Source organism: Pieris rapae, chromosome 4, assembly GCF_905147795.1.
Source record: "Pieris rapae chromosome 4, ilPieRapa1.1, whole genome shotgun sequence".
NCBI classification, from domain to species: domain Eukaryota; kingdom Metazoa; phylum Arthropoda; class Insecta; order Lepidoptera; family Pieridae; genus Pieris; species Pieris rapae.
The window spans coordinates 5,934,601-5,961,533 of NC_059512.1; the positions used below are offsets into that span (position 1 = coordinate 5,934,601).

Consider the following 26,933-nt stretch of genomic DNA (forward strand, 5'->3'; position numbering starts at 1 on the left):
TTGTTCATTATTTTTCGTTTTATTTATTCAATCCCTAATTTTTCAGTACAGTCTAATAATCGACGAATAGGTTCTATACTTATCTATTTCTTCTAAGGTATAGGTAATTACTCTCTACACCATTTTTATTTATTTATTTTGTCTCATTTTAACGTTTATTATTTATTTATTACGAAAATATTGAGTGTTATGCAGATAACTAAATGTTTTGTATAAATTAACAATATACAAAACAAGTTTTTACTAACAACAGATAACGTCACGACCAACTAGACATAGGAGTAATCAATGTCTAAAATTGACAATAAATTTTCATAAAACCAAAAATATGGAAAAATTCTCGTGATGTAAGTAATGTATTCATAATAGAGAAGATGCTAACTACGGAGCCAGGCTCTAGGTTCCTCGCGTATGGCGGGAAAAACTGTAAGCTTCAATACACACTGCGTAAGTAAAATAAATGGCAGTTATATTATCTTACATTTTCATAAACCCGTAATTAAAAATAGTTTATGTGTATCTTCTTTACATCCTGGTTATCCAAAAGCATCGCATAATTTGCCGCCCCTTTGTAATAAATGGAAACCTTATTTCTTATTATATATAAAAACTAGCGACCCGCCCCGGCTTCCCACGGGTGCAATGCTGATACTAAATACACTACAGAAAATCTGTGAACGTTGTATATAAAAATGTGGGTTATCCATAAGAGACCATACCATACCGGACATATACCATCATAGACTTTTCTGTAGACCTTTTTAATGTGTACAATACTTAGTACATTATTTTGATAACACTCGTAGGGTTCAGCCTGCGTTTGCAATGTAAGCGGAAAAAATGTAATTATTTACGACATCACATTAGAAACCTATTAATTAGTTCCACTATTTAATGGATGTTATTATACATATAAACCTTTCTCTTGAATCTATCTATTAAAAAAACCGCATCAAAATCCTTTGCGTAGTTTCAAAGATTTAAGTATACAAAGGGACATAGGGACAGAGAAAGCGCCTTTGTTTTATACTATGTAGTGATTTACTTATTTTACTACATTGTTACTTTATTTAAAATGAAATATGGAATCGTATTATAATTCCTATTACGTTTCTTTGCGTAAAACGTTAAGAATTGGTACACATAATATTCAGTCTTAAATATGCCAACTTGTATAAGTACCAAGTTTAATAAGTAGAACACCATACTTATACAAAATTTAAAATAAGGTGTGCAATGATACAGAATCTGTCGGAGTCTCAGCTGGAGAACGTGGCGCGATGGCTGAGCTGCAACGGCGAAGCGTGGGGTATGGGGCCCACTGCCGTGTTCGCCAGCGCTGCCGCTCTCTTTCTTTTCAATGAATTGCAGGCCACCATATTTGTTGCCGGTGACCATGCCCACGTCTCATTGCTCGAAAGAACCCTCGTTGTACGTGAAACCTTATTCATAATTTTATAAGTATGACACTTTAATATTGCTCGCTTTTGAATGACTTAGGGCCTGTTTCACAATGTATGGATAAAGTACCAAATAGCTATGCAACACATAAATTATTCGAAAGATAAAAGTTCCGAATAAGTGAAAATACTGTTTATCCTACCAATAAGTAATAAATAGCTTATTTGAAACTGATCCGGACATTGTGAAACAGACCCTTAATATCACATTTAACACTTTTAGTACTAGGTACGCCTACATAATTACTATGTTCCCAAGTGTGTAATATTAAAAATATTTTAGTTTTCGATGGTCCTGGGAATGCTAGCTCTAATGGTGCATCTTTGGGTGTGTTCGATGCGCTTTTTTCAGTACTACCTTGACACCCTTATTAGAGACGTTAGTATACTTACTTTAACTAGATTTAAATTTTTGAAAAAGGTTTTTTGTACTTACCTACTATATTTTTAGTTTAGACCCAAATCTCAACTAACATTATTTCAGCACTGCCTCATAAATTCCCAAAAAGATACACTCAGATAATAAAATATGTTTAATAAAATATCTATAAATCGTTTTATTCTTTATATCATACAATATCTATCAATCAACGTTTACATAGATACAAGAATGTGTATGAATCAGGTCATCTTCAAATAAATATAATAATAATTATGTTATACAAATAATTGTTGTTCATAACAAGTGCCATAAACGGTTAACATCCGAGCCAGATAATACAGAATTAGGTCCTCGTCAGAGCCCAAACATCCTATTGGAGATGACGACGGCGGGGTTTCTGGGCAAGTCGGATCTGGTACCGCTGGGCCCCTTGACGCGGTTTCTAAAGCAGCAACAGCCGCAAATCCACATCACAATCTGCTGGTTCCTGTCACTCTGCTACGCTGACTACGTCCGCAAGCACTATTGCACGCGCTTCAACATGCCGTACTTGGAGCAGTGGTTGGTAAATGACAAGTTACCACACTTCTCAATTAGAACTCCATTCACTATCATCATTCCCCTCTAACAATTGCTCATATCTCTTAAACCTATTGATAGCCTCTTTTAAGTTTACGTTAACCGACCTCTTCTCTTTCCTATACGATGGAATAAGGGTGTGATATAATGATCTAATCATTTCGATATCACATCTACGTGACAGGCTGACAAGCTCAGGTTCATTTAAGACTTATAACGTGCCTCCTGCCCGTTTGCCCCCTGTTTTATAAAAAAAATAAAAAAACTTAAGCTACGATCTAAGTCATTTACATTTTTCTTTAAGGGTCCATTGAATATTTATAATATTCATTAACTATTGCCTAATTTTGACCTGATTGTATTTACTTGTAATTTTGTAAAATATTTTAATAGGCCGAATAAGTTTTATACATTAGAAACTAGTGATAGTAGAAAAATAAACTTGATAGATACAATCGTAGAGGTACTGATTACAGGAACTTGTCACTTACAGGCAAGCAGAATTGCACGCCCGCGCCTCCCGCGGCGTGCATCAAACCATACAGAAAGTGAACAGTTTCGTAGGAGCAGTACACACACGACTGCGCGGCTACACACAGACGCCAGCTGACGCAGACACACATACGTAACTAGTAACAATCTTACAGTGTATAGGCAACCTCCCAACCATTTTAGAAAGACACCAAATCACATGAGACTAAAATATTAACTGCATCTACTGCATAAGACTATTTATTCGTTATTCTCATTATATTAACTTTACGTGAGAAAGATCCTGCTATGAGTAATAAAAGCAAACTATTCTAATTCTTAATTGAGGCGAACATGATAGTTGTAACGTTGTGACCTAGAGAAGTGGGCTGGGCAGCACAGCGTCGATGGAGGGCAGTGGAGCCGGAAGCCGCGTGTCGTTTGCGTATTGTGCCCGCGCCGCCAGCGATCCGGCCTTGCGCCAGGCACTACGCAGGGAGCTTAGTGCCCGCTTGGTCAGCTCGGCAAGCGAGACCACGGCGCAGATACTTGACCAACTCAGAGCATATGTTACGGTACTGATCGCGCTCTTTACGATAAAAAACCCTATTTATGGCACTAAAAGTTGCTACCAAATGGAAATTGGAATGAAATAATTTCATTTTATCAGTATAATTACAAAAAAAAAACGAAGGAGAGAGAATAAAAAAAACTATATAATATATTTATTTGAGTAATTTAATATGTATTTTTATTCAGAAAACCAGATGCCCGTGTAGCGATCCACCGCAGTCCAGCGACTCTGGTGTTAGCGCTGCAAACGCCGCGACGGGCTCGTTCGCTGGAACCACCCTGGAGAAACGAGCTTTATGATTCCTTCTTTAAATAAATTTCATAATAAATTATAGTAGTAACTTTTATTTATGTACTGAACCTCTTGCAAATAATAATATAAATAAATAAATCAGTGGCCCTACAATTTTGTTTGGGCCGCAGTTTTCTATATCTGTTTCATGTTATATATATAGCTTCCTATGCTTGAGACATGCGGTCGACTTTATGGGTCTAGGGCGAGCCGGTTTCCTCAGTGTTACTTTCTTCACCGATCGAGAGAATATAAAATGCGCACGCAAAAAAGTCAATTGGTACACAGCCAGGCATCAAACCTTCGACCTCAGGGATGAGAGTCACACGCTAGCCAACACTGCTCTTGCAATTTAATTAAATAATTTGATAATTGAGAAAACCGAAAGATAAAGAAAAGAGCCTTAATTTTTGTTCTACAGTTAATGATAGCTTGAGAACTGGTTCGTCTGGATGAAGCACGGCAAATAATGTCGAAGGAATTACATCCTAATTAGTCTATAGTGCAACCAATGTATCTATGCAGCCTAATCGGTCCTTATTATTATAATCACGTGACGGACATGACGCAGTCACAACATATATTTTAATATCAAAACAAAATCCGAAATATTTAAATATGCAAAATAATTACCAATAACCTAGTTTTCATTCAGAATGACCCATTCCTTAAATTACATAAATCTCCAGTGTGTTCAGGTAAATAACTAGATATATTGTTAATATCTTAGAAACTATTGGTAAGTTTCATATAAAGGTAATTTTACATTAATTACGTAATAGCTGTTGGAATGGGCGCGGTGCGGAGACAATGTGCTATCGGTAGTACCGACAATACTATGGGCAGCGGGATCTGTTGCATTTGCACATCGCATCGTCTCTTCACTCTTCAAACGATTCATGTTTCGCCGGATCCCTCTCTGGGAGATCATTCTACAGGTCTGTATTATAATCCTAATCTGTATTATAATTGTTCCCTCATATTAAATATATATTTTAATCTACAAATCAATCAATCTTACAACTGTGATTTGTAAAACCGTGCTTTATGTTTCTGTTTCAATGTGTATTCCGTTTTGGCTTTTGTGTGTAATGTAATTGTTTGGATATTGTTTAGTGATTAGCTGTAGGAATACTTAAATAAATAAAAATAAATAAATTTTGCAGCCTCGATGATTTTCGTTTAATTATCCTTATATTATTACAGCACCTCATTTTCATTTGGATGGTTATATACAGTCTTCATTTTTGGACATTAGCGGTCAAAATTATTAAAATTGTGGTGGAATATTACTACAGTGACGTAAGTAGTTTATTATTGTGAATATGTACGTAATTTTGGGACAAATGATAGCCATTTCTGCTCTTTAACAGGAACAAGTTGAGACTGTGACTCGTGAGGAGCTAGAAGGACGGAAGGTGATGCAACAATGGATTATCTGGCTGTGCGGGGCGACTCCACTAGCGCTATACTACCAAACGAGGCCTCGACCTTCATCTCCACCACTGATGATATGGTTAACTATTTATGCTGATAGTAATTACTTAATAACTTGTACAAATATATACCCCTTTCGCGAGTACAATATTAGCTGTCTAAAAGTACTTAATCCTACCATGAGATATAATCATCTTGGGCTTTGGCAATCGTACAGTATAATGACCATTAGATTTATTTAATTAAATTTGCAGGATAACCACAAGTCCCTGGCAGAGGCGCGAGATGGGTCCTTATGGGTATTATTTACATCGGCCACCCTCCTTGGAGACTCCTGCTAATACGGTTCGGGAACAGGCTATCGCGCTCCGAAAAGCCTACAGCGACTCTAGAACAATCATCAAAGAACCTCCCAGAAAGAGAAGAAACTCTAAATCTGTGTAGTATAGTAATATAAATAATGTCTAAATTTGTAGTTTCATTGCGATTTTTTTTAATGAAAAATTGAGCCCAAGATTACTGGTACAATATCAATTTCGTATATAATTTTCAACAAAGATAGTATCAACTTAGAATGCATTATATTTATATTTGCAAGCAAAGCAACCAAGTTGTATTCAATACAGTTTATATGGTCAACTTAATTTCCGTATTTCATAAATTGACAGTATCTATGCATTAAAGTTTTTGGATATGGCAATAATTGTTATTTTATTTTAGAAATTGTTCAATAGATGTCAGGAACCTTTTAATCATAGGTATAAAAACGCGCTATCAAAATTAATCCAACAATCTATATAAGACCTGGGTACATGACGTAACGCATACTAACCTTGCGTAGGGTGTACCGTGATCAGGAAGGCGGTTGCCCCGGGCCGGCGCCAACCATTGCACTACGGTTGGAACAAGCTTGTCTGTGACTATCCTAAGTAGGGTACGTCGTACGTGTAATTTTTGGTAGTTGGAACTAGCGTACTGCGCAGTTCCCATTGATTATATCTCGACTGATAAATAATACAATCCTTTGGATCATACTTTAACATCAGTCACATTATCAGTATTATTGAACATATGATTTATGAAGTCAATTAATTTATTAATAAAAATTGCAAGAGGTTTTCAGTACATATGTTTCTAAAATAAAAGCAGGAATAAAATAAAAAATTTATATTGAAATATAACAGGGTTTATAAGGTAGTACTAACCAATAGAAACGCGCGAACCGGCACCGGAGCACTGTGTGAAAAGAAAACACAAAATCAGGCATACTTTATTCAAACACAACATTTGCGTATCAAAATACAAGTATTATCGAAACAGCGTACGTCGATTGTAAAAACAGTATTTACTTCAAACTACACCATCTAATAACATTTGTGTGTTCATGTGTAAAAACGACATCGTCACAGAATAGATAAATACAGTTGGAAGGACTTTTACTCAATTTTTGTACTAGAATATTTGATGCATGATTGTTTCAACGCACACATTCCTTATCAATTCTGAGACTAAAGATAAACATTTCAGCCAATATATTATAATATTTAATTGACTATCAAAAACATTAGTCCATTTATATTTTATCCATTTCTCAATATAAAAATATTTAATCGTGATTTATTCGTATTATACTAACAAAGAGCTATGTGTCAGTCGATTTCTTGAGTGTCTTTAGTTCGAAGCTCTGCAGCGGGTTGTTGCGTCGCGCCTGAAATAAATTAATGTTAATATTATGAATAACATAGCCTTCTGTTATTAATTAAATTATGTTTCATTTTTCAATAAATTTAATGTATAGTATTGTCTTTTATTAGCATAGCTTATACATATTTAAAGAAAAAAACTTTTTTATCGGATTGAATTGGTCACTGTGACCACGCACGCTACAATAATACACAGCTTCAATCCGGTAAAAAAGTGTCTTCTTTACATGAATTTTATGTAATTTTCAATAATATTAACGTAGTCTGGGTAGGAGTGGCGTAGCTACTGTGGGTGTCACCCCATCGAAAGTAAAAAGCATTAAATTTTATATGATAAATAAAGGACATGGACCATTTATTAAAAGATCGCGAATATGGGACGGGGAATCCCCCACGACAGCGTTAGGCTCTTTTGCGTAAATCCCCGAATTCTACATAGAGCTGAGCTCGTGCTAGTGGAGGAATTCCTGAAAATGAATTATCATGCTAGCGAGTTACTTTTTTTGTTTGCATTGTTCTTAAACTTGAGAGACCGCGTGGCTGTCACCCTAAAAAAGGTGACACCCGGTGCGTCCCGCCCCCCTTTGCTACGCCACTGCTAGGTGGGTAACTTATTAATGTGATTGATAATAATTAAATTAATTATTCTCGATAAATAATTAATGAAATAAAAACATCACTATTATGAATAAATATTAGTAACTCATCCTTAACATGTAATCAGCCTACTTTATTTATTAAGAATTTTTACTGCTTTGAATTTACATTAATTAATTACTCAATACAATAAATTTGAGTTATATGACCACACATTATTACAATAATAATTAAATCATTTTCATTCTTGCCAATGAACAAACTTTTTCGTAAATTTAACAGTTCCAAAAATTTTCACTTAATTTACCTATTTAATGTCCACTTACTAAAATGTACAAATGTAAATTAACACTTCACCTGGTACTTGTGGCGTTTAGCGCTGCCATAACTGTGTTGGGTCTTTCTTTTGGCTGCTTGCGGGGGCGCCGGACAGTCCGCGCTAGCTTCGGGTTCAGACGGTCTGAGTGCTCCGGGGACTAAATATTCCGGGACATGGGCCAATTGTTCTTGTACTCTGACCGTGTGTAGAGCCTTGTCTCGTTTAATCGCCGCCAGTTCAGCCGGATTTTCCTCGAAGAATCCCTAAACACGGAATTATGTAACTAACCTGCTCATACAAAGTCGACTCAATGTTAGAATTTGTGTGAACTCAGGGAGAAGATTAGACATTCATCAAAGAGATATGTGCGTTATTGTCATCATTGTATAAATTTTAGAGATTTCAGTGATTCAAACATTTCTAATGAAACAACTTTAAAATATTATATTCTTAGCAGAGTTGAATAATAATTTACTTGATGAAAAAGATTTATTGTATTAATATAACAGAAATTACAATAGGAACAAGCAGTTTAACAAAGGTGATTAAAAGGAAGTAACTATAGAGTAAAAACAAACCACAGACTATAGACCGCGCCAATTTTATTTTTATCATATATTTTATTTGTTTATTCCAGATTCGTAACAATTTCATAGTTCACATATTTTCGGACATAGTCTTATTACACTGTTATATCTATCTTTAGTCTACAAAACTATTTAGGTATGTTTCGGTATCTCTTTTATTATATATGAAACCCGAGACGACGCATTTTAGTCATAAATTTAAAAAACCATTCATCAGTTAATAATTACGTAATTTTAAATTAATAATTACAATTTGATAACGAAATATAAATAGTACCGTAAAATGTAAAAACTCACCTTTAACTTGTTGCAGTTCAGCAGTTCCCGCTTAATCTCTTGTAGTCGTGCTTCCCTCACGGCGATGCGAGTGACGGCTCGCCACGCATCCCTAGACCGGTAACGGAAGCCCTCCACTTCTTCTAACGCAAATGAGTACTTCCTGCAATATTGTGTAAAATTTAACCTTTAAAATAAATCATAGATTTTGTACACCACACAAAAACACCAAAAAATAACAAAAATCCATACTCTGTTTATAATTATACTCCAAAACATTTTGTGTGTGGTAAGTGGATTATATTTTAGATTATAGACATTTTTCATCAAAACGGCCGCGATCGTTTGCATTTTATCTAATAATAAAAGTTCTTGATGTAATGACAAACATTTTAGCCTTATTATATCCCAAGAAAAAAATTTGTTATTTTTAATATAAAGAATAGCAGCAAATAATGTTAACTTACTGCAACACTTTCTGATTGTTGAAGCCTTTGGACAAGTGTGCCTCCACCTCTTCTAGTAAAGGTTTTTCTCTTATTGATACAAATGATAGCACCGATCCCTAAACAAAAATTCAGATTAGGATACTGAAAATTGAATAAATTATCAATGATGTAATGATAAAGTTCACAAAATGCATATTAGTAAAGGCTTTCTTAATTGTTGCAATAATTACTAGACTAGAAATCTCCAGTTTTTATTTATAACATTATATAAACATAGCTCTTCAGCACTTTTGGATATAATTCAGTGGCACTTCAACCTTTTATGGGCAATGGCCTAAGATTGCTCATTTCTAAATCATCATTCATCTTTTTTTTACAATTGGCTTTGATTTGAACCCAATAGGCCGGGTTTGAAATACCATTAGAGCTTTGTCGATAGATATACTTTTACTTTATAGATAGAACGAGATAGTTATTAATAAAATACAAATTAGTTTAACTAAATCCTTGTCCACCTGTCTCCTGTTTCACAGTATAAATAGAAAGAGACGAAAGAGTACTTTAGTAAAAATGGATTTAATTAGCGGTGCGGTGCCGCAACGTCATCCTACTTACATATAAATTACTATATCCCACACCGCAAGCGCGTCTAGTGACCTGCGAGACGAGGCGGGGAGGGGTAAAATATATTGCCACACCGCAACGCCCGTATAGCTCAAAATAATTGCGGCAACGCACCGCAATGTTACCGCATCGTGTGGCTTTAGCCTTAGACTCATTGACACTGATCTGACAGCAGATGTTATTGAGAAGCAAAATGTCGCTAGTGGTTTTAAATCGTTATTAATATACCTGATTGTGCCCGCGTGCCGTTCGTCCTGCTCGGTGTACATAAGATGTGACATCCAATGGGAAATCGAAATTGATGACGTTGGCTACGTGTTGGAAATCAATACCGCGAGATACTCCGGACTCCTTGTCTTTTTTACGTTTAGATTTTTGCTGGAATTGTAAAAATCTGTTAGACATACAATCATACATAAAATCAGAAAAGATGGATGAAAACGGGTTATCTCATGGCCATCAATTATTCATATCATAATAGATATTCCTTTGTCCTCTGTATTTAATTTGATTGAATAACAGATATCATGATTGTATATAGTCTATTTTAAAAATATAGCATGTTGGATAATGTATTTTTTTTAAATCAGTGGCCTTACAACCTCTTTAGATCTGGGCCTCAGATTTCTGAATCTGTTTCAGGATCATTTTCAATATGAGGAAGTCTTTTTGTATCTAAGACATGTCGGTTTCCTCATGATGTTTTCCTTTACCATTCGTGCGAACATTAAATGCGAGTTTATTGGTGCACAGCCGGGGATCGAACCTACGACCTCAGGTATGAGAGTCGCACGCTAAAGCCAATAGATCAATACTGCTACTTCGAATAATGTATTAATTAGAATAATTTTCTTCTAACTGAACTTCAGCTTACAACAGCCTTTATTTCAGACCTGCCAAATGAAAATGTAACAGATATATTTATATCTACCTTATTTTTCTTGCCAATTTCTTCTCCTTTAAGTAATCCACCATCAGGTTTTTCCAAAGCTTTTTCATCTGAGGCCACAATAATTTGATAGCGACCTCGGTTAAACTGGTCCACAGATAGACATCGGATGGCAGCTGGCAGTTCAGAGTTCAAAACACAAGAGCCAATTTTAAACTGTTCCAAATATAATTTCAATCTAAAACGAAACAATTTACATTATTATTATCATATATAAATTATATATAACGAAACTCAAGGTACTACATATATTTTGACATTATCAAGAGTTGCCGTTAAATGGAAAGAAGAAAAATCTGTATTGAACAAGAAATTTCTTTTTTCAGTCTAGTTGTTAGTAATTACATAAAATTCTTATTTGGACATCATTGAGAATTATTTTCGCCTGACTAAGTCTAGAAAACTGTTACTTAATTTACTTACTTATAACATCTGTCCACAGTTCTTACAAAGATAATGCTTTTGCCTCTTATTAAATTAAGTTTCAGCAAGGCATATAATATTGCTGCTTTATCATCTTCCTCTGCGAATAGGTGGTAGTGTTGTAATTGTGAGGATGGTGCCAATTCAGGTTCCTCCAATTTCAATGTCACCGGGTTCCTAAGAACTATCTTTTTAAGGTTGATTACATCATCTGACAGTGTAGCTGAAGCTAATACAGCTTGGTAAATCTTTGGTAAATACCTGTAAAATTATTAAAGGGTTATTATACTACTAAGTATATTTAGATTTGCATATGGATAATTTAATAGCAAATTACCCCAAGAGCTCTTTCACCTCATCTTCATAGCCAAATGAAAATACAAGGTCAGCCTCATCTACAATTAGCATTGCTAAATCATCTTTAAGTTTCATGTTACCAGCTTTAAGATGTGCCAGTGCTCTTGCCGGTGTAGCAACCACAATGTCTGGTTTATCTAACAGAAGAGACTTTTGGATTTGGGTGTTTGTGTTGGATGATATATCTATACATCTGACTTCTCTGGAACATTTTAATGTTAGCTCTGATACAACTGACGCTATCTGAAATGATGAATACAATTACACACATACAAAGTTGTCACAAATAATTTATATAATAATCTATGTTTTTTAATATCATAAGTTGTGCCAAGTATTGTCTCTTTTTTTCCATTTTACCCCCACACTTACTATGCTTATAGAGCAATAAAAATATTAGAAAAACTCACCTGGCCACATAATTCTTTGCTGGGAGACAAAATTAGACATGTTATGCATTGATGTAAACTTGTGTTTTTTAAGTTTAGTATCTTTTGTATTACAGGAATAGTAAAAGCTGCAGTTTTGCCTGATCCTGTCCTGGCTCTCATAAGGACATCCTTTCCTTCCAATAGCAGAGGTATTGCTGTTTCCTGAATTAATGTTGGAGTTGACCACCCAAGCTGTGATATTGCCTGGAAAACACTACACTTACTATAATTTTCATTTGAATACCAACATGTTGCACCATTTTACATGCAGCAACAAAATTTAAACACAAAATTTATATTATTAATGCAAAATATTCACAAGTTCTTATTAATAATCACAGTATATTTATATACTTGAATTTATACAACAAGCATTTAGTTTGTATTTATTATATGTTAATTAAGTTTATGCTTTTACCTTTTCTGATTTTATAATATGCTTTATTTACCAAAATACTAATACTAGTCAAGAAACAAGAGTGCATGAAATGGTTTTGTACAATGTTAAACATGTTAGCCAACCATTGTGAACTTTACAGAAAATACAATTTATGATACAAGTATGTATTCATATTAATTTTGTAAGGTGTTGGTAGCTGCTAACAACTGGCACATTGCTTGCAATCTTTTTGCTATAATTCTATGTTGTCTATATGTGCATTAAAGTATTGTGCTTGACATTGTCATATTTGAAGTAAAAATATTGTCTTGTGTAGATTAGTGATGTTAAATAAATGTAATAAATTAATTCTACCAAATTGGTAACAAAGCATGGTTTTGTTACTTTAATTTAAAAAATGTAAATTTAATATGTAACTTATTCAAGATATAATTGTTGATAATAAAGAAAAAGATGAAGATTTAATTACAAAAGAAAAATTATAATGAATTATAAAAAAGTATAAAGGGAAATAAAATATCCTTTTAAAATATTTTTATGGACTCTAGCAAGGACAGAGGTATCTAAAGCTGAGCCTTGTTTATACACACGTGTATGAACTACTCAAAACTAGGTTTAAGTTTGAGATGAAACACTTGGGACACTGAAACTACTGCTTGCTATGGACTATACAAGACAATGAAATCAAATTATACCAAAAGACTTTCATACAAGACAAGAACATGTGGATAAAATAACATTATGCCCCATGAGGCAGGTTACAGAAATTTGTGAGAACAGTTGGCTTCCCTTTAAAAATAATTAATAATTAGAACAATAGCCACAAGATTGTTTGTCTTGATTTAGTGAGTTACAACAGCAGTTGCTGTTAGAACAGCATCTCAAAAGCGCAATGAGTACCTAAAAAAAAGTGTAGTTTATCTTCAAAAAGATTAAAAATAACTGTCTAGCGCTGGAGAGACTCGGAAGTTACTAAAAGCCTTGAAATTTGCAAGCGGCGCTTCCTTCGTAAGAGTAGCTGATAGCACGTTGTGGCATTTTGCCCATATGTAAATAAAAAAATTAATGTGCTTGACATGTTTGAAATAAAAAAGATTCTTTCGAGTCGTTACATTTATTTTACTTAATATAAAGGGTATGTATAAATCATAATGCGTACCTTTAGTAAGCGATCATCTAATTCCATTTCATGAAACATAACCTTGTTTTCGCCTGCCATATTTATTTTATGTTCGCTTTTACGCTTGAAAAAAAATGTATAGTTAGGCAAAATTAATACACTAATCTGATTTTTAAATTGTAAAAAGTTATTTCTGTTCTAATTACAAGTTAATTACTTTTCTTAAAAAATATTATGTTTACTACTTGCGTTTTAACTTTATGGACTTAGGACAGATATTTGACATACATACTAGATTGATATTGTAGCAGATTGTAAATAATTAATAAATATTGTAAGGATTGTCTGTAGTCACCACAAACTACACATGCTTGCAAATGCAATGATTATCTGTATTACTTGCTGTGGTGAACATTTTATGATTCAGAAACCTCTCTCTCGCATATCAAAATTCAATACATTTTTCACAGTGTACAGGAGATTTTGTTGAACAAGGGTGATATTACCTTATGCCTCGTTTTGAGTCTTACCCGACTCTGAGTGTAAGAGCGTTTTCACATTACCCGATCCGATATCGGTGTCGGACGCCGATCCGATATCGGGGTAAGTAAAATGTATGAAATATGTACCTGTCTTTCATATTGTCCGGCCCGATATCGGATATCGGAGCCGACACCGATATGCTGGCGGCACTATCGGACACCTGTGAGCCGTCGGGCGATAATGTTTGTATGTGTGCTATACGTGTATCTAAAATGTCTCTGTGTGCGTAGACCCCGATGCGTGGTGGCCATTGTTTACAGTTTGGTAGTCATCATGGCGTCGTCTTCATTTAAATACGATATAATATATAATATAAATACGATATAATGAGATGAATTAGCAAATAATTGAATGTGGATTCACTCATACGAAAGTAATTAAAAAACTTGCTAGGTGCTTTTTGTAGCTTGCTAAAAAGAGTATAAAAAGCTCCCTCTGAATATCTAGCTTCCACGATGGGATGTATCCAGTACTGTCTGTGAACAGATCTTTTTTTGCGTCTCAAATATAATAAAATAAATAGATACAGCAAATAAAGTTTTCTATTATAGTCTGCCATGATGACCTGCGCGCACTAAGCTTATAGAGCAAATGGCCGTATCGGAACGATTTTGTCGGAAATATGTGAAAATAGCATATGGTGTCGGCTAATCGGATATCAGTTATTGGGTCCTACACCGATATCGGATCGGATAATGTGAAAACGCTCTAAGGCTCAACATCGATATCGGATCATGACGTATGGTATATCATATACCGGAGTCATACAAACTAACTCATATAATATTCTCGAGGATTGTACAGGAGCATGAAACACAAATGCTTTTTTACATTCAACATTCGAAATGTTGCATGCACTCGATCCGACTTTTAACAAAAATATTTATAAAAACGTATCAAATCAACATCAACATTTTAATATTATTATGTAAAATGTTACACAAACAAAAGATATTGCCATATAAGTGGGCGTTGATTGTTGAATTATGTTCAAGCTAGTCGCTCAACATGTTAAAGAATAACGAATTTTGAAATTTGTTATAAACGAAAGCCCTTAATTCTCAATTCGGTTACAACACATACAAAAGTATTTTTTTATTATCTAGGATACCCCCTTTTCGGCTTATGTATAGATCTCGAACAAAGATTTGTTTGAGGTAATAGGCAATTGATAAGTCCCTCTTAGAACTGCTCATTGTGATCTGCTGAAATGGTATTCTCTAACCCATAACGGCTTAACTATTTAAAATTTCTTTTTGAAGATTAACCAAAACCTCAATTAAATAGACTAAAATATATAAGAGCAGTATCTCTGTGGTAGCCTGTTTTTTTATAATAGCAACCCAAATTCCAAATGACTTTTCAAGATTCAAGTTGTTTCTGGATTCGCCAGTCATAAAATTCAATGTAATTTATTATTTTTTAACCGTGAATCATATTGAATTTGTCTTAGTTTAACTTCCAATCCTGATAATAATGTGTTATGATATTCATAATTGTAAATCCATTCCTATTGAATTATGTACACTACAACCATGTCTGACCGCGAATGCGTTTTGAGCCGCAGTTCATTGCCTTATGTAAAACTGGAAATGGTGTTTCTTCCGTGAGTGACCGAATTATAAAGTGACCTATGTGTAATACTAATGATTTTTTGTGAAATTCAGTGAATAGTGCTCACACATAATGTCTAACTCCACGGTGCAAGTATTAATGAAGAAGGGAAAAAGAGGGGCAGCTGCGTATATCCATGCGGATTGCGCTAGCGGTTCACCTCAACATTTAGGTCCTTTACTGGATGTGCTTCTTAATCCCAGTAAGGCGATCGATGAATGGGAAACCATTGATTGGTGCAGGTGGCTGCTGGCCGGTGGCAGGACGCCAGACGAATTTTCTGCAGTTGGTAAGTTAAAAATAAAAATATTAATGACTCAAAACTTAGGTATACAAATTTTCTAAGTTCATAAATATACCAAATAAACTGGCTTTATCTCTTTTTAATTTGTCTATTTCTAAAATTATTTTGATGATGACTTGCTGTGAATATTATGTTTTAACTCAATTGAAACCATATTGAAATAAATATATATATGAATGAAATGAGTGTTATATACTTGTGTAGGCCCTAATTTTCACATATATTCATTTTTAGTATGTGAAAAATTGGTTACTGAGTAGTCTCATAATCCATTAAATTATTTTACAGGATTGTGATATAAAAAATTCTCATTTTAATTAATGATCTGTCATTGAATGCTATATATTCTTTCTAATAATTTAAACATTATAATATTATGACTGATTGGATCTATGCAAATAAAACAAACATATTCAATAAATAGATGTTGGAGTAAAATAGCTAATTTAGTTTTTCTCAAACATACTATGACAATAAAAGTGGACATTCTGATTTTTGGTAGAAAATAGCTTCTTGTGCTTTTGCACCACTGTGGTTCATGTATTATGTCAATTCTTTACATTTTCTTAAAAATATATTAAATGGAACTAAGGAAAGAAAGACATTTTAGTCATTTTGATTTTGACAAAAAAATTAATGAAGGAAAATAATCCACTCTTGATACAGTAAAAACTAGTATATTTATATTTTTTAACTTTTGTTAGGTGAATAGTGCTGAGTGAAATAAAGCATTATAGTTTTTCATAATGATTTCTTGTGATGCATGATGAGACTGTTGCTGATCAATTCATAAACAAGGATACACATTGTCAAGAAGCACAGCAACATTGACTTACTTGGCTTATGGTCTTATGATCCCCATATGGACAGAATGGGTACTCCAGAATAGTAATTTAACAGCAACAATAACTAAACATAAATATTATTGTTTGCTAAGGAATCAAACCCAGGAACTCTGATACTTCAGGCTCATGCTCTCTCACCGCCTGACCTGCCTTCATTGGCTATCTCTGAACTTCATGCCATCAGAACAACCAAATATCTTTATTAGATAATATAGTAGAGAGTTGTTGTTAATTTACAAAAATAAATATAATGTTAAATACTTAAATATGTTATTTGGATGGATATATTCAAATATTCACTTTTGCTTGATTCACATGAGCTTATAACTGATATATAATTATGGGTAGTGGGGTTGCGATGCTAATAAAAAGTAACTTGGCTTATCTAAAAGGCTTATTACACCACGCGATATTCAGACAGTCTTACTGAGATTCAGCCTAGTGTAATAAGAGTTAGCCAGTTAGCCTGTCTAATTAGACCGACCGAATGGGTTCGGCGGTGCTTACTGGCTTACTTGCTGAATATCGTGTAGTGTAATAAGACTTAGCACGCTAAATCATTCAGTCAGCGCGCGGCAGTCGCAGAGCATAGACGTTTGTACATGTTTGTTTTCTGTGGCCGCGTGCACCATGGCGTGTTCGCAAGAAAAAAAAGCACTTTGGAATGTTTTTTATTTTTTATAGATAAAGTTAGCCAACGCTCGACACACTGATACATTGGTAAAAACAAACATGAATCTTAAATTTAGAAAGAAGGTTCGGACAATCAATCTTATTATAGAATATCTTAGCTGCAAACGATGTGTCAATAAATTTAAATAAATTTTCTGCGATTCTCTAATGACAACATACTAAAGTGTGCCAGCCTGGTTCTGTTCTTGATTTGTACCGAGACATGCCATTTTTATTGCCATATTGAATTTATGGAGTATCTATTAAATTACATATAATAATATAAATTACTAATATAACATTTTAACAGTCATTCAAACTCGGCAGCTCCTACTCTAAGGTAGTTTCTTAAGTCACATGGCGACATCCGTCACCGACTACGTACGCTTTGCAAATGAGTAAAAATGAGTTAGCATGCGGTATTCAGTCTAGTGTAATAGCGAGCTTGCTAATTAGATTTTAAGACAGTCTTACTAAGCCAGTCTGAATATCGCATAGTGTAATAAGCCTTTTAGGGTTCACAAATCTAAAGGACATATAATTTCTTATAAGACATCAGAAACAATAGTGTTAAAGTACTATTTATGATTGTGATAAAAACTGGAGGGCTCAATATTAGCTTCTAGTGTGGGATGGTTGTTTACGCTTTTAATTAACTCAAATATTTATATGTAACTTAGCTAATTTTGTTGTTGCTATTGACAGAGACACTTTAATTATTGCCAAATTTGCATTTGATGATATAAATTTTTGTAATTAAAGAATTCGTTTTCATAAATTTTTACATCCTCTCACTAAGAGGTATAGGGCAGACACATTGCTGTCGGTTTTGTTTATATACTGTGAGTAGGTAGTCAGCTTTTGAGACAAAATACCTTAAAGTTGCAGGAATCAATGGGACATAATAGAAGAAAAAAAAATTTTGATGCTGTGTTGGGGTGATGATCTTGTGCCATGTATAGTGTGAAGTTTATTTCATTTTTCTTTGGAGTTTACCAAACTCATTTTTCTTCAGTAGATTTTTTTGCTAAATGAGGATATTTGTCTAATTATGTAGACACATCAGAATAACTTTCATTTTGCATATTAAATTTCTTTGTTAAGACGGCAGATAATGTTTTTACAGAAAGTTGCGACTTCTCACTGCTTCAATAATCATTCCCTAAAGAAAATACTCTTTTGAGACAGCAGCATTAATGTCTGGAAAACATAAGGAAATTTCACATGAGTACTTTCAGAGTACAGGATTTGAAAAAAGTACGGTTTGCGCAAAAAGAGTACAAGACTCAGTAAATGAGTATAGTTGGTCGGTCACCTTAATTTCGTGAAATTAACGAATGTATGCAACCGCAGCGTCGTTAAATAAGAAAATCCCTGTAATTATATGGACCAGTTCAAAGGCGACGAAATTTTCGATTTGCCCAGAAAATATATCCATTATCCATCGTACGAAAAAAAAAAATATCACATTATATTGTCAGATACACTTTTTACTCGCCTCCACTGCTATTAACGAGAAAAGAAGAATGAAATCCTCCAACAGCAGAGGATTTTACATGTTGCTGCTATGAAAACTATTACAACTCTTCAAGGTAAAGAAGAGACTCTGAGAGCGGCAGAAATTCCTTCTCGTTTTCCCGGGGAAAAAGATGGATAAGAGTCAGTCATAAATGTATATGAGTAAGGGGTAGCTACTTACACTTCGCTTATAATAACTCACTCACGCTAGTGCCAGTCAGTGTTGTGTCTGAGAGGGCATTTTCAGCTAAAGGGCACTCTCGATACTCTTAACTTCTTAAGAGAATTCAAAAATTATCCCTAAATTTTTAAGATTCCGGGATCTCGAAAATACCGAGATCTCCCGAGATTGTAATACTCAATCTCACAAGATCTCAAATTAACGACCTTGACTCGAGATTGCAACCCTAGGCATAATCCAATGATATTGTTAACATGTGATCTTAAATATAAATTATCTTATATACCAATCTATAAACATATATCTACTACCAAGCTATAATATCTAAGTAGAAACTCCATTGATACAAATGTGTCAAAATCTATTTCTTTGAATAATTTTTAGCTGGTCAAAGCGCAACTGAAGCAATTTAGGTAATATGATGTGACGTTTGCTTTCACAAAAAGTAATAAATTATCTAACGTCAGAATTATGACAGTTATGTAAATAGAATTGTTCTTATATCCTAATATAATTTCTTTTTTAAAAAAAACATCGATCAACATATAAATGTTTATACCTTATGAAGATTTAACTCATAACTGATGAAGCAATTAATTAATATATATTAACGCAAATTAATTAAGTAGTATTTGTGAATATCAGAGTAACATATGGTTTGCCTTCCTAAAGTCAGGACATATCAGATTTGTAATTCATTTGCCGTTTTTGCTGAGACAATGTCGCGCACCAGATGTAGACTGACCTTGTCGTCCTCTCGCAGTCATACGTAGGCCCAAAAAAAATAAAAACTGCATCCTCTTTGCTTTGAAAACTCATTATTCTTGCATATGATTAAAATTATAGTGAATAAATAATCGTTATAAACATTGACGTATCTAGTTCAGATGAAGCGTGCAAATGCTAAATCCACGATGAGGTCGCATCATTTCTCTCAGGTTATTTAAGAGCTTAATTAAATACATTCAGCCGTCTTAATTTTCATCAAACAATATATTTGAATCAGTTGTATGCACTTGATATGACCACTTATTAGGTCCTAAGAGATCGTTGCCGTGACGTGTGGCGTGTTTTTTGCCACCTGTCTCTGGCTTAGTGCTTCGTCAATGTCATCGCCCTTGCTGCGCTTGACCCAAATGTCACAGGTTGTCTTATATTGCTGGTATGCCTTTACGTTTATATATCATCAATATATAATTAAAGTAAAAATATAATATGATCATAGTGTTTTAGATACCCTATCTTTAAATTCTGCTTACGAAAATATTAGACTATAGTCATTCTTTAGTATGCATGGAAACTAGAAAGCTTGTGGAGCAGATATATACCTGTTACATTATCTTATGTAAACATGTCATTAATGCTTACTTACTAAGAACAGTCGATTAATCTGCAAGTTTGTTGTTGAAAATTTACGCACATGACTTGTAACCGGAAAGAACCGCCTATCTTACTTCTTAGACATAATATTAATGTGCACATTTCCTTGGTTAATCTGTTCGGTTAAAACGTGACGGTCCACTGGCTTGAACTCAGCCGAGAAATCCATGAAATACGTAATTTTTATGATGCACGATTTACTTCCAAGTTATATACTACAAGAAAATAACAACAAAGACCTTCTAAACAGAATCAAAATTACTTAAAAATCGTGGATTTATAAATGAATACCATATTTATGGCTTCTATATCGATGATATCTGTGTGTTCAGCATTTTGGTAACCGGCTGAGAACGGTCTGAAAGCTGAGCGTACGTTGACTCGCGCAGTTTTCTGTCGTGCGTTGACCCTCACCAGCTGATGGCCACGTGCCTCCCTCTCCTGTGCGATGCAACCCGTTCCAAGAATACACATCATTTTCCCCGCTTCTCTATAATTGTCTGTTTCTTAATCGTTGATTAATTCAACGCGTACTGCCTTTGTAAATAATTTTTACTGCATCGCAAGAAAGTACGTTTACTGCATTATTACGTTTTATTTCACGGGTTAACTGACTCAAGTTGAAATAATTACAGTGAGCTGTATACGTAATGGCATAAACCTGGTAATTATTACAATGTAGACTAAAGACAGACAAAGAAACCTTAGTTTTATATCTTATAAATGGTATGTTGTAATCTTGTTCTATTTAATAAGTAGTATTTTGATTAAACTATATTTTGGCAAATACGCTAAAACCAATTCTTCATTACTTCTACATAAGACCTACTATTGAGGGTTTAATGCCAAATTATATCGTATATATATAGTTTTGGGATCATTGATTTCACTACTAGTAATTATTATAACGTGATTCATGCTAACGTTGTCTACCCTACTTGGTTTTCCCCATTGTTAATTAATTTTTCAAACCTGTTTGAAATAGACAAAATATGCGCAAATACTTTTAATAATAATGGCATTGCGATAAACATGTTGTTAAGTATGTAGTAATTTGAAATTGTTAAAATTTATAACTTAATGCATATTCGAAATATTTAAACCAACAATAGAAACTTGTAATAGTTTAACCCTTCGAAAAATCTTATCCTATAAGCTCTAAATAGTTCAAATCGAATCAGATAGATTGGCAATGTGCCTGATGTATCCTCGAAACAATAGGACAGATAGCGATAGTTTAAAACCGGGGATAGAGGTGTCACTGCGCACGGGGCATTGCACGAGCGATGTTTGCGACGACTGCGCACGCTACCTATAATTAATTACGCTCAACTTACTCATTAATAAGTCCTCCATCAACTGTTGCACAATAGAATATCAGTTTGAACATAGTGAAATTCGTCGTCATGCTTGGGCTCATTTTTACAAAAACCCTACGTGACTTACCTGAACAATTTTCATTTGTTTAAAGAAATATTGGTTTTAATGCTAACGCGAAATCTTCTTTATGGTATCAGCATTATTTAAATATAAGTTGTCTATAATTTAACCTGTATATTCTATGGTAAATTTCTCGCCTTTTTTCATAGAAAATAGCAGAGCATAGATAGCTCCGCTCTGTGACATAATAAAATACAGTTCGTTGTACTCGATAACTTTTATTATCCAAAAGAATATCCACTATTGTAACAAGCATGTACTTGTGTAGATTATTTATATGAAGTTAAGGTTCGACCCTAAATCATAACCTTGGTATGCGCGTGTTGCTTGGTATGCGCTGCATTTAAATAATCGTCTTTTTAATTATTTTATACGAACAAAGGATAAAGCTGTGAGAACCAAAGAAACAAATGTAATTTTGACTAGGTAATCGCAAAATGATAAGAAATTAGCGTTGCACATTTTAATACCTTTCCGATTTAAGTAATTTTTTTAAATTTGCTAATACATACATTATTGATTAAAGAATTAAATTTTATTAATTTATAATCCAAACGTATTTATAACTCGTGATTTTTTCTTATAATAAATCCCAACCAAGTCTTTGAAAGATGTCATAAACAACTGTAGTTGTTATCGATCAAGAACGTAGATTAATTTATGTATATCAGATAAAAAGGTCAATATTATAAACATTTGTGTGTATTACAGTGCGTAGTTACGACAAGCATGACAAATGCGGACTGGTGTGGATTCCCCGGGTGGTGGCGTACCGGTGCCGAACGTGCGGTATCTCCCCGTGCATGTCCATTTGCCGAGAGTGCTTCCATCGCGGAGATCACTCAACCCACGACTTCAACATGTTCCTTTCCCAGGCTGGTGGTGCTTGCGACTGCGGAGACAATTCTGTTATGAAGGAGGACGGGTCAGTATATATATTTATATATTACATAACGACAGATAAGAAAGATTTAAATTGTCTTGTCTTTGTCACTGATGAAATACGCAATACTTCCGTCTTTCAACCCGAGCCAATGATTGTATCCTTAGAAAATGAACTACGTGGTAACTTGGATATATTATACATGAGGGAATAATAAAGTAAATAACACCTTATATAATTATATATTGTAACATACTAGGTACTTAATACAAGGTGAGTCATACATAAAAGATCTTTGATCTTCGCAGCTCTTAAATCGACTGTTTGCATGTACTCCGTAATATTTATACATCGTCACTGTTATACCTTAGAGTATATAATAGTGTGTTATGTACTATGTTGTCGAATTGTTGTAGATAAGATGACTTTTCAATAATATATTCTTGAAGCCTTGTTGTATGTACAAAAAAATGCGATTTTAAAAGAAATGGTGACTTTCGCCAGTATAATATGCGAAATAGAACTGAGTGTACGACCAATCAGGCTCCGGAAGATAAACCACAAACCACTCCCTTATATGGAAATTGTATTAGTTTTTACAACAAACTTCCAAGCGAAATTAGAGAGTTTTTGCTAAATATATTCAAAGCCTTCGTAAAAAGTAAATGAATCAATAAAGCTTTTTATAAATGTTATGAATACTTAAACGATCCTAATCCTTGGGATTGATTTGCTCCAGTTCAAACAATTTGTATTAGAAACTTGGCAAATGAAAAGAGTGGCGGAAAGTTTTTTGCCCGCTCTACGACTTTTACGACCCTTGACTTGCGAATTAGTAGTAAATGTAAATTAACGTCAAAAATCCTACTTGTTTACCTATATGAATAAAAATATTTTGTGTTTGAAAAGCCTACTGAGTGTGTTTGTATTGGATATAGTGTAGCTTTAACCCTCGGTGCATGTTTCACTGAATGTGGCGTGGGTGGATCGAGCCCTGAGGTAATCATGGCCTACGCGAGTCCGTCTAGGGACATGGCGCGGTCACTGTAAAAATAACTTGTACCATAATATTACGTCACGCAAATGATGTCATAGGCTTAACCGATAGCCATTGTAACACACGTTTTAAGTACAATAAAAATTTCGAACTGAAAAAATTATATTTTGCAAAACTTGTATTTGTGTGTCTATAGGTTGCGACGACTGCCCTTTTGGCCGTCCCGCAGGCTGGCCCCTTGCCCCCTATCATAAAAAAAACATTCTCAAATCCTCTTGAAATTACACAAAAAATAAATCCTGGTTAAAATATGTTAACAATTTCACAAGAATTTATAATTGTAATTTTTAAATATAATACAAGAATTGAAAGTCTCGTAAGAACTTAGATGCAATTTATCTTCTAACATGTTTAGGTTATTACTATAATTAAATATAAAATTTAATAGTTACCTACAGCAGGTTATAGATAGCAATGAGCTTGATCTATGTGAAACTGCGACTCTCAACATCTCTCGTGTATCTAATGATCTTTTAATACCTCCATAAAATGAACTGTTATTATTATCCTACATTATTTACATCCAGATCTATACGGACATATTTTTAGGTTTAACCTCGTATGTCCAGAGAACCAAACGAAAAAATATTTCATTTCGTCAACGTTTGTTAAAATATAATTGTGCTTTTGTCAAAAGTTTAGATGGTAAAAAAAGGACTTATTTATTCAAAACATATCTTTACTTCATTAGATTATACTAATGACATGAGAGAAAAGAAGAATAAAAACAATGGTTTTTGACATACGAGTTTATCATTCTACAGGGACGATATAGAAATATAACATAGAAATTCAAAACCAGTATTGTAAATAATCTTGAATATAATGATTTTTAGCTTTTTAAATGCCATATTAATGGTTAACGCAACAATAATAATCCAGGGGCGCTAAAACCTTCAATCGGTCTTGGCCGAAAATCGAATTCGTTTATTTGTTATTTTTAATTCATAGAAGTGATCAGACTTCTGTCTGACACATGTCAGATTTTTGGATTAGAGACACGCCGGCTTGCTCTCGATGTTTTTCTATGCACTTGAGTCTTTAATGGGCACCTTGATAAAAAAGTATATTGGTAGAACATACGACCTCAGGGATAAGAGTCGCACGTCGTAACTACTAGCGCCCGAACCCAATAATTAATCCATAAGATCAGACCGTGACAGTCGACATATCTCCTATCTGTATACCAATAATCAAACCCTACTAAGACAATCCATTTTTGGTGACGGATAGAATGCAATCTCTTCGCTCTTTACACTCATATTTGAAAATCAATAAGTAAACCAAATAAACCGATAAATAATATTAAAAATATACATGTCTATGTTTAAAACGAATCAAATAGCTTTTTAAATATTAAACAAACTGGTGTAATTTAAAATCTTAAGATAGGATATTGGCACAATTGAACTGTCATTTTCATAGTAAGGTCTATCCAAATACCAGGATCCAACCTACCATGGATAGCTTGTATCGACAGATGGCTATTACAATCTATCGATTGGTTATTGGCACATCGTTATAATTATTTGAATTAATACGTCTATCTCAGATGGTCAAAAATGGATTTATATTGGATATTGCTTAATGTAAAGAAAGTAGGATTTAGAAAGGAGTTTTGCTTTTCTCAAATGATTTTCTCTTTCTCCTATGAGAACAGTCTTGTGGTAGTAAAAACTTTTTACAACGTACATGTAGTATCACGCTTCCCGCAGTCCTCGATATGCATGTCCTAATTACTAGTTATAACCGTTACAACGTGCGGTGTCACCGGCGGTCACACAATGTGTAACCGTTATGCTTGCCTTAACCTCGGCCTTCGCCCTCTACCCATACGAAAGCGTCATAACATCTGCCAAATACGAGACACCGATTATGTTCTATAATAGTATGTAAGATATATTTAATATTTAAAATTCAAACATTTCTACTTATACGTGCTGTTAGGCCGACAATTAATAAAAAATAATAATTATGAATTAATTTTTCTCAGTAAAAAAATGCGATCTGTAACTTGTGATCATTTTTTTATATTCTAAACAGTGTAATTATTAAATGACCCTGTCAACGTTACATCTTACATTTTAAAGATGAACAGTTGGAACATACATCCCGAATATAATAATTTTAAAACGTTCACTAATATTTAATTTTTCATTAAAAGTGAATTTTTTAGTGTAACCCTTTTCATACAAACACTATTATAATATATAATAATAAAAAGTCTTTATTCATTTTAAGTACATTTTGTTTTCAAAGTGTAAGATTTGGAAACCCTTTTAAGTAAAAAATACCTGTGTTAGGCTTCCCAGCTCTTCCATAAACAAACATAATTACTTAAAATAATGACATTATTTAACCAATTTTTGAACCGTTTCCTTTTTTTTATAATATTACGTTTAACATATAATCACGTTACCTCGGTAATCAAATCAAATCAAATAAAAAAAATATTAAAAGTGTGAATTTATTATAAAAAAAATTATAAAGTGAATTCAGTATGTGCGTCAGATAGTGCAGTTAAGTATAAACTCCTTGAATTAAGCGAATACAACTTTTTGCTCATTTAACACTTAATGGTCTGACCTTTGCAATTGGCGCGGTACAAATAATAAGAATTTATGTTTTCATTTTAAATTGCAGGGGTAGATTAAAGGTTTATCAAGTAGAATATTTTATTTTCAGACGTACAAAAGTCAGCTTTGTAACCGCGACATAATTTTCACAGCTGTAGATAGGGGATATGTTATTAATGTCGTGTCTAACAGCTGATATAAACGTGACCTACACTAATGTGGATTACGCTGACATTTAGTTAGCGCCCTGTATGCTGTAGTCGGTACACGGATTCTAAAATGAATTCAGGATTATCATTAAAATTATATCTGTGGTCAGACTATAATAAGTACATTTTTGCTCAGTATGACTTACTATTTTTGAAGTGAATTTCCAGGTCTGGCAACCATAAGTCAAACTTGGAAGAAGGTTAGAATTCATAATTTTTGTTTTTATGGTAATAGGCAGGCCACTTTTAAAGATTTCCTTTAAACTCCAATATTTATTCCAA

General features: G+C 33.7%; 4 protein-coding genes and 1 non-coding gene across 7 annotated transcripts in view; 4 read left to right on the plus strand and 1 right to left on the minus strand.

Moving 5' to 3' along the window:
• The first annotated feature begins 291 nt into the window (after positions 1-291).
• LOC111001281 lies at positions 292-4,021 on the plus strand. The gene is made up of 7 exons (XM_045627943.1): positions 292-447; positions 1,246-1,431; positions 1,744-1,839; positions 2,201-2,403; positions 2,915-3,046; positions 3,275-3,467; positions 3,652-4,021. The coding sequence occupies exons 1-7, from the start codon at positions 412-414 to the stop codon at positions 3,763-3,765; spliced, it is 960 nt and encodes a 319-aa protein (XP_045483899.1). The 5' UTR covers positions 292-411; the 3' UTR covers positions 3,766-4,021.
• On the minus strand, positions 3,624-13,710 carry LOC111001259 (probable ATP-dependent RNA helicase DDX56). Of its 3 annotated transcripts, XM_022271076.2 has the most exons (12): positions 13,469-13,710; positions 11,889-12,113; positions 11,459-11,721; positions 11,122-11,382; positions 10,681-10,876; positions 9,978-10,127; positions 9,144-9,241; positions 8,698-8,839; positions 7,852-8,076; positions 6,831-6,902; positions 6,400-6,430; positions 3,624-3,744 (listed from the first exon to the last, which is right to left on the minus strand). In XM_022271076.2, the coding sequence occupies exons 1-10, from the start codon at positions 13,526-13,528 to the stop codon at positions 6,837-6,839; spliced, it is 1,686 nt and encodes a 561-aa protein (XP_022126768.1). In that variant the 5' UTR covers positions 13,529-13,710; the 3' UTR covers positions 3,624-3,744; positions 6,400-6,430; positions 6,831-6,836. The 3 variants fall into 3 exon arrangements, with proteins under 3 accessions (XP_022126768.1, XP_022126766.1, XP_045483898.1); XM_022271074.2 differs by lacking the exon at positions 3,624-3,744 and having other exon boundaries at positions 6,347-6,430; XM_045627942.1 differs by lacking the exon at positions 3,624-3,744 and having other exon boundaries at positions 6,347-6,430; positions 11,889-12,123.
• Positions 4,311-5,946, plus strand: LOC111001260. Its single transcript, XM_022271077.2, has 5 exons — positions 4,311-4,455; positions 4,540-4,695; positions 4,964-5,059; positions 5,131-5,273; positions 5,449-5,946. The coding sequence occupies exons 1-5, from the start codon at positions 4,414-4,416 to the stop codon at positions 5,636-5,638; spliced, it is 627 nt and encodes a 208-aa protein (XP_022126769.1). The 5' UTR covers positions 4,311-4,413; the 3' UTR covers positions 5,639-5,946.
• Positions 6,019-6,184, plus strand: LOC123689166. Its single transcript, XR_006750209.1, has one exon. It is a non-coding gene; the product is annotated as a U1 spliceosomal RNA (small nuclear RNA).
• Positions 13,711-15,335: 1,625 nt separating the features above from the next.
• The window catches only part of LOC111001256 (E3 ubiquitin-protein ligase Ubr3), a 40,756-nt gene continuing 29,158 nt past the window's right edge, over positions 15,336-26,933 (plus strand). Inside the window, exons 1-2 of the mRNA XM_022271070.2 lie at positions 15,336-15,875; positions 22,638-22,851. Coding sequence (XP_022126762.2) covers positions 15,659-15,875; positions 22,638-22,851 — 431 coding nt within the window. The 5' untranslated portion in view covers positions 15,336-15,658. The remainder of the gene's footprint in view (positions 15,876-22,637; positions 22,852-26,933) is intronic.